Source organism: Pleuronectes platessa, chromosome 21, assembly GCF_947347685.1.
Source record: "Pleuronectes platessa chromosome 21, fPlePla1.1, whole genome shotgun sequence".
Taxonomy (NCBI): Eukaryota; Metazoa; Chordata; class Actinopteri; order Pleuronectiformes; family Pleuronectidae; genus Pleuronectes; species Pleuronectes platessa.
This window is the reverse complement of record NC_070646.1, coordinates 6,478,503-6,491,345: the sequence shown is the minus strand read 5'-3', so window position 1 is coordinate 6,491,345 and position 12,843 is coordinate 6,478,503. Positions and strand designations below refer to the sequence as shown.

Sequence of the window (12,843 nt, the reverse complement as noted above, 5' to 3'; positions counted from 1 at the left end):
AGACATGATGTTTCAGTTTCACAGACGGAGAAGGAGCACAGAGGGCAGGGGGGGGGGGGGGAGCTAATATGTGTCTGTATGAAGACAAACCTGGGAATTCACGTGCAATCGCACCCACACTGATAATTCACATCTCAGATCACACAGCCAGTGATGCTGAGGACTTTGATCGCCCCTCGCGTCTCCCTCCCGGCTATCGGCTCGGGGGTCATGTTCGAAAAAAACTGCAAATGCGAAACAACCTCCTCTTCATCTTTTTTTTTTGCCTTCCGCTGACGCCTCAACATCTGATGGGTTGTGGCGTTACTGCATCTGCTGATACTTAATAAAAGTGAAGGCTGGATTTCTTTAAGGGCAACATTTTCCATTTCTTTCACCATTTCTCCTCAGATTGGTGAAGATATAAATAACCTCGATTTCTCATCCTGTGGAAGACTGACAAAAAAAAAAAAAATAGAAGAGCTCCACACAGGTGTGGAGAAGAATTCATTTTGCTGTGTATCTGGACAGGGCTGCTCTGCCTTGCCGCCGGGATGGGGGCCTTACAGGGGCCATTCCTCCTTATTCGGTGCCATTACCACCCCACTGTCACTGTCAGTCTGTCCCCTCACCCATCACAGAGCGCAGGGCAGCCCCACAGCCCGTCTCAAACTCACAACTAAATCACATTCTACGCACAAACGGCCGGAGCCGTGCAGCATCTACTGTATAATCTAATCTGTCCATCTCCTGTGTCCCTGCACACACACAGACTCACACACACACACACACGGATGGCAGGCCTGCATCTCAGCACCTCAATCATGTACATTTCCGCTGTGTGTGGTGAAACAAGAGGCGGTAATGCAAATCAGAAATCAGGATTTGCCTCCGTAATTGGGGCTTTATCAGCTCATTAAGAAACAGGGAGGCATCGCTGAGATGAGCACACAATATTCCCATTAAAACCGCCAAAGGAGAGAGCACTTAGAACATATCAGCACAAGTCCTTGGGAGCGGGGGGGAAGCAGCTGTGATTGATAAGGTTACTATCTTGTCAGATTAAAAAAAGAAAAAAGAAAACACCTTGGGGAAGCAGCAATTTAGCAGAAAGAACGGAGCGAATGTTCTCAGGTGGCCCTGACGGCCACTTGTCTGCCCCTCACTGTTCTAATGCCCGATACAAAATGGCACATCTTATTAAAACTTTGACAGATTTATTATTACAGTTGTTTAACCTCCTCATAATCAAATCATGTAAGGGGTTCAAGGGTACAAGGAGACTCTCTCCCACTGAATTACAATCACCTTGATTTAAATCTGGTTACCCCCTGCAGGCACATTGCCTGTCCACACCGAGAATGTTTTAAGAGTCAAGTGCATGCATCTAAAAAAAACGCACTTATTGCTCTTATGAAGCGCTCTGTAAAGAAATAACAGTAGGCATTAGGATGTGTGAAATAGCAGGGTGCTGCGGCCCTTTGTGGGACAAACTGTGCCGCTAACACTCAAAGATGTAACTGGCAGAATTCAGATTTATCACAATTACAGTGAGTGGCCACATTAATCCCACAGTCCCCGAGTGACGGACAGCGCAGTGACGTGCAGCCATATTGAATTTCATGTACAGTAATTGCTGCGGCTCAAAGTGCTCGGAGGTGAACACGTTGCATACAGTACGACGAGGAACAGAGCGCTGTCATTGGGCCTGCAGTGGGGGGGGGGGGCTCTGTCATTAGCTAGAGGACGGTGATGATTGAGTAACACTTTCTTACTGCTGCAGAGGAAAAAACAACCGAACGCCTTCAGCAAAATCAATACGCTTTGAGCCGTCGGAATGCAAATAGCTACTACACTGGCGGCATGACACGAGATGATGCGCCATTACTTATTCTGACTCCATTCAATGTCATCATTAGCCTTTAGAGTGTCAAATCCGCTCAATAAAGGACATTATTCCCAAAAGGATAAGCGCTGCATTAATCCTTTTATGCTGCTTTCAGCAGGATGGAGTCTCCAATAGCTAATATTAATGTGCAAGGTGTCAAGAGTGAGATGGCTAATCCCGATAGCTCAGGATGTACAGTCATCTTTGCAGATGGCTATCTGCCCCGGACTCGCACTCATAATAGGCGCAGGAACAGGATGTGCTTTTGAAGCCGCACTTCCCGCACGTCGCCTTCAAAGGAAACGATAATTTTCAACGGGGCTTTCTGAAGTGGGAAGATAAGCTAGAGAACGGGGGAGGACAAAATAAAAATGATGCTCGCCTCAGAGAGGAAAAATAGCTTCCTGATATAGTCCTAGCTCCCTCTTTAAAGCTGACACCTAGAACATACAGTTTATCAATTATACATGAAGCCAGAATCCATCTTCTGTTGGCAGCTTGTTTGGATCCGGCCCGAGCCCTCTCAGTGGTGAAATGTGTCTGGGAGCCCCCATCCCTCCTGTCGCCTTTTTCCACTCACAGCCTGTCCTTAAATCAATCCCCTTTCAGGCCTGAATTTATTTTTCCTGTAACAAATCTGTCTTGGCAAATGATGTCACATAAGCGGAGAGAATGACAGCCTGATGTCTATGCAGGGAACATCAACCTTGCTCCAGCAGCCTCCTCCCAAGGTGAGTAATCATGCTGAGGAGCGGTGCAGTGTGTGGATGCCAGCCAGAGTCCAAACACACCCGGAGTCTGTTGCTCAAGATAAACAAACCAATTAGGTGGAAGGCATGTTATTCCTCAGTTGGTGGGATATTTGCTAGATGGAAAATAATCAATGCATTCTTATTTCCACCGGGTGAAGCCTGAAAAGTCCTGAGCAGAATAAAATCTAGGCAGAGGGGGAGAGTGAAATTATTCATTAGGAAGAGAAAATAATAATGGGACTAAACTAGCTACTAGTCATGTAATTAATCCATGCAGGCTCAGTGGAGAGAGGCGAGCACAGAGGGGAAGATTCATCATAGCTTTTCGCCCCTCGCTCCCAGGGATACATGCCCTTCTTGTGTGGATGAGTCAGCTTACATCTTCTGACAATTGAGAGCCAAGGGCTTTGTCAAAAGGAACCACAGTTATTGTTTTGATTGGTTTCCCCCCCCCCCTCGTTATGTTGGGAGCGCAAAATGCTTTCAAATGTGATTGCGCCACAGCATGTGAAAATAAGGCACGCACATATAGAACATCAAGAAAGGCAAGACGTCTGCTTTTTATTTACCGAGGACAATCACTTGGCACTTTGGCGCTTTCTCCCTGGCCTCTCCTCCGCTCTGGAACAAGCAGTCATATCAGTAATTGCAGGGAGCAGCGCCGTTGGCCAGCCGGAGCATTAGACGACTGGACTCGCGGTGCATGACATTCAAGCTGGCCAATAACGACGGACATGCTAATCAAAGTGGCTCTGGCCTCGCCATCACAGTGTGACTGGAGGACTTTGCTCGGTCGGGGAGGATGTGCAGCTGCTCTGGCTGTGTTTCCACTGTGCCCCTCCAGGGCCTGGGCACCAGGCTCACCACTGGCACAAGAGATTGCATGCCGAGGAAAACCACAAAAAAAAAGGGGAAAAAAGAAAATGGCGATGGCAAACAACACCACACATGAAAAATAAATCACAGCCAGCTTGTTAGCATGTCGGGGAGGAGAGGGGAAGCGGAGGAGAGAGAGAGAGGAAGAGGAGAAGTGGGTTAAGAGATTTAACTGAAAATCTAACACTTGCCACAGGTCCAAATGTTCCACCAGAGCAGCGGCAGCCCTGCTGGCTAAGTCTCTATAAAGCCTCTAAAGCTGCTTACAATATACACTTGAGGAACAATAGATAAGGTCAGAGTAGTAGCCTATGTCTGAGTGCACGGGGCCATGTGTGAAAAAGTGTTTTTCCCCCAGACTGAGTAACTGAAACCTGGGCAAAGAATATCATGTTCACACAACTAGACAAAATGAAACAGAATCAAAACAACAAAATCAAATCTTACCAGACATTTATTGAGTGAAATGAGTTATTAAAGGATTGGTTTCTATTGTTGTTGTTAACATGAATAGTTTGGAGGTTGGACTGGTCAGGTCAAAGTCATTTTGTGTAGCTGTGGGCTCGGGGGAAATGAGTGATCGCCATTTTTTCCCTACAGAATATAATTTTAGGTTCTGCCGTTCCTTGTACGCAAACAGATATTTTCAATAGAGATAATAATAATAATCACTTCCAGCAGTAGTTTGTTTAGAGACACACATGCACAAGAGAAGATTGATGACAATGAGTCAATCTTCTCTTCAGGAACATGTGAAGTCCTTCAAATGGCTATAAAAGCATCGGGCTAGAGATGGTTAGCTTATCTTAGAATAAAGACTGGGAACAGGTGGGAAGTGCGAGCCTGGCTCTGTCTAAAGAAAGTAGCCGAAGATTAATATGGATCTGGAAAAACCTTTTAAGTGCAGCTGGAGTTTCATTTTTTTACTCAAATCTTGCCATATTTGCAGATACTAGTAAATAGAGCGGTAATTAAAGAAGACAAACAAACTGATACTGATAAATGCCGCCATAAATACTATAAAAGTTGACGTTCGACATAAAGAAAATCTCGACTTGAATTATCATATCGTTACAAAATATTATTATATTCAGTCGTCATTAGTCTCCTCTGAACAGGGAATGTAAAATAAATTACTGGCAGTTTACAATGGATCTGGGCCAAACTGGCAGAAGGAAGATATGCACAAGGCTTATTACGAACCATAAACAAATTACAGCAACATAAAAGAGAAAAATGAAAACCACGCAGAAGGAAACAATTTCTCAGAAGAACAGTGTCCGGCATCTGCCGCACAGAGACACACATCTGAGGCCATGTCTTTGTAGGAGCCCGTGCTGGCGCTGACCCGGATGGTTTCCCGGGGAGGAGAATATTCCGGCGATATTTATTCAATCAAGGCTCCGGCATGACAATATAACAGCATCTGACACTTAACTCTACTTACTATCTTTGCCCAGGAGACACACTATCCTAAAGCGTCTGCGGTTCCTTCATGTGAATCTTAATCAGATACTTAGCCAGTGGAGCAGGTTTTTCACTCTCCCTGGTGAGAGTATCAACACATGGCCATCAGGCACCATTCACGGCCGCAAAGTGGCTATTTATTTTCTGCTCAGCATTACTTGACAAATAATTACTCAGTATATTCAATTAAGCCGTGGAACTCAAACAAATGGCCGCCACATCCCAGTGTGGAGCGGAAACGCGGTTCCACGTTTTACAACTTGGTCTCATGAATAAAAAGGCACTAACACACACTGGGTGTCTTGATGCAGAGGCAGCGAGGGGACAAGGTGAAGGAAAGTAGAAATATCTCTGAGTCTGAACTATTTCATCCCCTGTACAGAGAGGCGGAGGAGAAGCAGACTTGTTGCCGGCGGAGCAGATGCACACAGTAATCCGGGGTGAAAGGACACGGTGTGTTTCCCTGCTGAAGAAGAAAAACTGTTTTTACAAGATAACGTGGGTGTACAAGGAGAGAGTCGCTGCGTGTGCTGCTGCTGGTGGAGTAATATGGACTCCAGCCTGGAAGCCTGCCAGAGTCCAAAAAAAAATGTGCCCCTCCTCCGCCAACCCAGGAGGCAATTACTCAAGATACAGTGGATTAAAGCATTCCCCCCCCCCCCCCCCCCACCACCACTACCATGTTACTGTTCGAATTAGGTTGCTGGAAATAAAATGTCCCGAAATAAAACCAGCGCAGCCCTGCCAACTTTTAAATATTTCCACACATAAACACACATGTCTGAAAAAACGCTAGAAATTAAATAAAAGTTAATCGCACAAATCTAAACCAAAAAGTTTGATGCATCAGAATGTGATGAGAACTTCTCGGTCAGGATAACAAAACAAAGTGAACTCTGACATCCTGTGACTTTCTACGGAACAATTTGTTTTTCTAAAGCTGCTGCTAAAGCTAATCAAACAAATAAAAGGAGCAACAGTGGGGAAAGAACATTTGCCCAAATATTTTACCATACTTTTGTGAGGTCATTGTGATTAGGTTTGTTTCAAAGGGAATTATTGTACTTTTTCACAGTGTATTTATATTTTTGATTAAAATAAAATACTGACAGTTTATTATAGTAGTTGAAGTTCTTCTCAATCCTGAACTAGAGCAGCACAAACAGCCAAGGCCCAACAGTCCTTAAATTCAATCAAGCTGCATCAAAGTTCACACACTGGTAGATATCAGTTAACTAAAGGTTAAAGAAAGTGAAAAGACATATCTGATCTTCAAAAAACAGACAGGAGTGAAAACATAACCACCTTGGCAGAGGTAATAAAACGTTTATAACACATATCTCTGATTTTGCTTTATTCATAAACATGGTTATAAACAAAACTTTTTTATTCAATAATCAAGATGAACACTTTAAGGAAAAAGTTAATTACATTCCTTTTAATTGAGCAAACCCTCTGAAGTCTTCCTCTGCCTCTGACTGGGAGAAGTGAAACCAAATCAGCCGTAAATATAATCGTAAACAACCTAAATAAATCTCACAGCCAGCGTCGCTTGGCCTCTCCACCCCCGTTCACCACGCTCCGCCCCCTCAGGCCTGCGGCGCTGGCGGATCCCCCAGAAGTGCCGGGCCAGCCCATACGTCCCACCGGCTCGGGACGCCCCGCGGAGAGCCAATCACCAAGCCCGCGCTCCTGACAGCTCATTACCACTCAATTAGGCAGGTGCACCTCCACGCACAGCTTTGTGACAAATGCAGCCCTCCCAGATGGATGTTTAACATTCGAGAGAATTATATAGTGACAGCAAACACTAAACGCCTCACCCTTATCACTTGATTGCCTCAAGATTGAAATCCTATAATTGGCCCAGGCCAGCGGGAGAAAGAAAGAAAAAAAAAAAAGCCAATAAATATGATGCAGTCAGCTTGTAATTGAACAATTATGAATTCATATTCATAAGACGCTCGCTGGCAATTACAAAATGCCATCTGATTAGGTGCAATTTGAAATGACATTGTTTCGTGCTAAATACACTGTGGTGTGGGACTAATAAAGACAAAGACACATCATAGCGGCGGTTCGCCCACATGACCTCCGGAGCCGGGAGACGTGCTGACACAGTGGCCGGGCCGGGGACACCAGCTTGGCACCAGACGCTCTTTGTCCCCTAAACCGATCCTGCTCACACCCGCTCAGACAGGAAGGAGCGTCGCCGTCCACGCCCACGCCCCCCCCCCCCCCTCCTCCCAAAGGTTGACTTTCAAATCCGAGCACCAGTGGGCACAGACTGTGCACATAACAAAACACAAGCATGGCAGAGAGAGAAAAAAAAATGTTGATCCCTAGAGAATAGATTCTAATCAAGATGAAATGATTTACAAATCTATTTAATAAGGCTTGCCAGAAGTCAAACTTGGCATGTAAATGCGGTGGGGATTAAATTTCATCGGCAACCAAGACTGTAACTGATCGCCTGCAGACAAAAGGGGGAGCCTGCCAGTTTCCCCCCCCCCCCCCCCACTTCTCTTCCCTCCCTTTCTCTTACTCTCCACTGCCTGCATTTTGCCTCGTGATCCCTCCCTGGCTATGTGGAAGGACAGGGGCAGTGCAGAGTGGTGCAGTACAGAGTGGAGAGGAAAGAGAGAAAAAGACAGAGAAGGAGAGGGAGGGAGGGAGAGAGGGAGGGAGGGAGGGACGAGATGGAGACAGAGGAAGGGAGGAATATTGGATATGAGGAGCATTGGTGAGAGGGAGAGTGGAGGATAGAGGGGAAGGATAGAGGAGGAGAGGAAGCTCAAGGTCAGTGTGAGGACAGCGTGGTCCTCGGAGTTGGACAGAGAGACAGCCGCAGTCACCTCTGTGCTAATCAGCCCTTCGGCGGAGGCTGATGAGGTGTCAGTTAGTTGTGTGTGTGTGTGTGTTAAACCTCTCCCTTTGCCTTTTTGGCTGCAGATTGCAGGGGCTGGTGGGGCGGAGGAACAATGTGTGTGTGTACACGTGTGTGTATTTGTGCCACTCTGGGGTGTAAGCAGGCTGACGTGCTGCTTGTGGTGCCAGTATTGCGCTTTTTTTCCCTTCCTGCTTTTGCCCTCCCCTTCGCCTCCTTTTCTTTTTTCTTGCATATTATGCTACAGTGACTGAAGCTGAACTCAGCTTTCCCCTGCAGCGAGGGCAAGAACACAACTGCCAATTAATGCTATATGCAGTGTGCCAGTGTTAACAATGTGAGGCACTTCAACTTGCTGTTTGACAAAAAAAAAAATAGAAAAGCAAAGAGGCGGGCTAGCTGTTTTCCTCAGGCGTGGCTGACCTCTCGCTGGCTAACGGGGGATTGTGCCGTTAGCTCAGGGCATAAACCAACAGTGTCCACAGCTGTGATCAGGTTTGTGACCTAACAGCACTGCAGCTTGTGTCTCATTGGGTGAGTTTTTTCCTATCATGCCAGTTGGCATAGGCGAGCGTCTCCTCCGTCTATCCTTGGGTTGCTTCTGACCATCTGTGCCGAGTCATTAACAGGCCTTTTCACAGTCAATTGTCTTCCTCGTCTCCCTTCGTCTTTAATTCTGTTATTTGCTCCACGCATGATAAAGATATTGGACCGAGCGCTTCTGTTTTTTCCCCCGCCTGAATGCAAATGGCACAAGTTAGGATGGGCCATTTTATTAGCTGGGACTAAAGAGAGCTGCAGAGCCATAGGTTAATTCATAGTGGCATCATGGAGGATGCATCAAGCGGTGGAGATCAAATTACAGGGCAAAGCGCTCAGTGTTAAGAAAAACAAGCCAGTGGTATGCTGCAGAATGTGTGCGTGCACGCTGTGTGTGTTTAGAGGCAAGTGTATGTGTGTGTGTGTGTGTGTGTATCCGAGGCTGGAGGAAGAGAGAGGGGGAGGCAAGGGAGACAGAAAAAGAGGAGAGGAGAAAGAGGGAGGGAGGGAGGGAGGGAGGGAGGGAGGTGTCCATAAAGGGCCAAGGGGGGGATGGGGATGGAAGGAAAGTGGGAGCGAGAGGAAGGAGGGAGAAGGGGGCTAACTGGGCCAGCACGCACACATCACCCCCACCAATTAGAGTCACTCATCTCCCCTTCACACAATACATCACCCTCCATTTCTGATGTTTACAATCCTTGGGGAGAGAAGCAACTGTAAACATCACTGCAGCAGCGACAGCAGTCAACAGGAAGAAAAAGATATCGCCTGCCTGAAATGCGTTTAGCCATTCCTTCTTCCCCCTCACGCCTTTGTTATTGGTCTTTGTGCAATGATTTGCCTAAGGACCCAGATTTCCTAGCAACAGCCTGCCACCAAACATTTGGCAGGAGTTCAACATTCTCTCTCTCTCTCTCCCTCCCTCTCTCTCTCTTTGTGAGAAATGGCAGTGCTGCCTCCCTGCTCTGCGTCTGCCACCGGCCCTGCTGCTGCTGCTGGATGAGCCAGACTGGCTGCAAGAGCCCTCTAATAATTCTGTTTTCATCCAATCACACCACATAGTAGCAGGCACCTTGAGAGCCTCTGCCAGGAATCATCAATCACCTCTTTAACACACATGCTCCGACAAACACTGACGCACGTGTGAGCAAATAACATACCAACGTACACAAGTTTGGGCTTTTTTGTAATTAAATTTGCAGATTAGTGCGTTCGAAGCCCACGCAGCAGTGATTTAATGAAAATCAACAAAGCACATTAATACACAGCAGTGGTTGGTACAGTGAGAGAGAGAGAGGGAGAGCGAGCGAGGGAGAAAATGTACAATTTGGTTGTAAATTGGGTAAATACATCTGAGTGCTCTCGACAAGGTTAATGGAGAGAGGAGGCCTTGGTGAACACCGGTCTAGACACGCCACACGGTATTAAGTGGGAATAGCTGTGGCAGTGTATCTGGCTAAGTACTTTAGAAGTGCGAATGGGACTCTAATAAAGCGAATGATCCCCCTGTTTTGACAAAGAGGCCCAGGAGGGACGCGGCACACCGTGTTTGAGATTCCAAGCACTGACAAACACCCATTTGTGGCCCTTCTATCCCTCCTCAAATCCCACGGAAGCTTTTCCCTGTGCACAAGACTGTCGGATGTGGGCAAAGCCCAACTGCCAATTTGCAGAGGATGTGCAGTGTTTGTTAATGTGAAGCAGAGTCTAAAAATGAGACCACACAAACTGTGGAGGATGGACAGACTGATCTGCTTTCTAGCACAAGCACCGACAGCTTTTTTGGGGGGATTGTTTGTGTGTGTGTGTGTCCGTGTGTGTGTGTTTGTTTCTGCGACTGGGCAGCTAATTACGAAGCCTCTATCATTATTGCACTACAGTACACTTTGGAGGGGATTGTGGGCAACAGGGGGACCATTGTGAAATTCACTTGGGACAATATGTCGAGGAGTATGTTGAGGGTTGGACCGCGAGGCTGATTTATGTCGATAATGACCTGCTTAAAGACGTGGAATGCGAGCGCAATTTCAGGGCTATCACTTTGACTCGAGATCTGAGAAAAACGTAGATCTGCCCGAATTAAACTTAATCCCAAACAGTGAAACATGAGCATGGCAGGCCATCCTACTCCAGAAGCTGTAAGTGAAGACATTACCTCAGTGGTGCAGCTTGAATGTATGTATGCATGTGTGTGTGTGTGTGTGTACTTCTAAGCGCACATCTGTCCTCCTCAATCTGTGTGTGTTTTGTCTGTAAGGGGGTATACTGTGTGGGAGGGGGGTGAAGCCAAATGAACTTGCATAATCAATTTTCACACTCTCTCAGCACCTGTTGGCTCGTCTCCACATTAAAAGGAACGAATGAATGCATTACATGTAGAACAATTTCACACTGTGTTGCAGTTTCGTGCACAAAGACGAAAAGGGGGACAAAGGGGGAGAATGGAGCTGCATTGTCTCAATAGGTAACGTAGCTCATTTCACCCGACAAAGGATGAATGGATATATTGACAATGCAGAAGGCGCGCTGAGGCATTCCCTGAATAAAGCCTCTTAACATGTCGTCCTCTTCTGGCAATAGAGTCGGGGAACAATCATTCTGAATGTAGAGGGTCTCACTTACCGCAATATAATAGACCTTGGCTTTCTTCACCAGCTCCCAGTTGCCGTCCAAGTCCAGGTGTTTTTCCTTTTTGTAGCAGTTTGCCGCTGCCAGGTTAGCAACGAGGGACCTGCCGAGACAGACCCCATAAATCTTCTGCCTCGCTTATCATCCATCTTAATTTTGTCTCAAACACACACACACACACACACAAAAAACACATCCCTAAAAAACACCGGGGCCCCAGACTTTCCTTTGTTCTTTCACGATGTAAGAGGATGATAATGGTTTCTCAGAACGTCTGAACCAAGGTGAACTAAAGTCATCTGGATGTCTTTATTATTCATTCCCTTTAACCACCGGTTATCTCAAACAAAGAAAGGGACAGATTAAAAAAAAAAAGAAAAAAAAAAGGATGTTCAAGGCCAACAAGGAACCAGCGCCACGTTATTTGTTATATTACATCACCTGTAAAGAAAAGGGTCCTCAGTCAACTCAAGAGGAAAAACAACAGAGAACCCGTCACTAAATGAACACTTGAGTCGAGTAGTGGATGGCAGGAGCTGGAACGTGAAGCAGGTGGCATTATCTGCACACAGCTCATTAGCCAGTCCTCGTGTGCTGCCTCTTTATGAACGGCCATCAAAATGAGTGCAGCCATCATCGCTGCTTAGGGGCGGCCATATGACGGGAGGCGGCAGGAAGAGATCCGTTCTCACACGGTGAGACGGCTGCTCAGCATGGTTAGCATCACAGAGGAGTGTGTGCTAAGTTGATCATACTGCGAGGACAACAGCTACGATATGACAGCACTGTTGGGACTCCCCTTGACGTGAGCTGCAGTAATGGACTCAAAGGTTAGAGCAAGCATGACAGACAAAGTGTGGATCGTTATTGAGCAAGTCCAGGAGACACGAGAAAAGCTCGGTGCTCTCCGGTAAAGTCTAAATCCACTGATATAACACATTTTAGATGTTTGCTCCACAGTTTACTACAAAGCAAATCATTGAGTAGTTCCGCCGGGAATTTTGCAGTTTCGCTAAGTCTACAATAATTGCAAAATTTTGAACTTTTATTGTCTGAAAAAAATTGTTGGACAATCCCTGTATTTTTCTACAAAATATAATGCGACCCAGCACCATCTTAAAAAGTCAAATCCAAAGAAAAATTTAAGTTGCTGAAACTATTGTGAATGGGACTTTGTTTTCCTACATCTTGTCTTAGTTATGTTAACAAAACTGGACTGTTTCTAACTGACTGTATAAAACGTGGTTGCAGCTTGTTGGCAGTGCTTAATACTACAGTAAGTGTGAGACTACGGTTACTGTATAGACTTAACAGAGGAAATCCAGTGACAGAACTTCAACTGATTTACACATGGGGAACTCAGCATGTAACTGTGGCTGCTTGGGGTCTCACAATCAAAACAATAACAAAAGGTTTAGTTTGATGACCTTCTGAAGCAGCGTTTATAATAGTTGACCAAAAATGAAACTTTACTTTACTTTGGATAAAATTTGGGATATTGTACACAAATAAGTTGAAATATATAACATAGTTCTAGTTGTTTTTAGACATTTTAATGAAGAATTGTAAAAAGTATAAGAGTTGTTTTTGTTCTTTAAATCAAAGCCCGGGGGCTGTGACATACTGTCTCCCCGTCCTTCAAAGCCATCACCCTTCCAATCTGGCCCTGCCGACGACCTTTCCACCGGCCTCCTGAGCTGTCTGTTAAACACCTGTAAGAAATATTACAGAGCTCGTCTCCCTGAGCACGGCGCCTGACCTTTTCAGGTGTCAGAGCCCATATCAAACAAGCCCACTAAGACCATTCAGCAGGGCCGGGCTCCCGG

General features: G+C 46.0%; 1 protein-coding gene across 2 annotated transcripts in view; it reads right to left on the bottom strand.

Moving 5' to 3' along the window:
- Positions 1-12,843, bottom strand: part of adkb (adenosine kinase b) — a 100,496-nt gene that overhangs the window by 44,583 nt on the left and 43,070 nt on the right. For both annotated transcript variants that reach the window (XM_053414109.1, XM_053414110.1), the window contains exon 6: positions 11,012-11,120. In XM_053414109.1, coding sequence (XP_053270084.1) covers positions 11,012-11,120 — 109 coding nt within the window. The remainder of the gene's footprint in view (positions 1-11,011; positions 11,121-12,843) is intronic.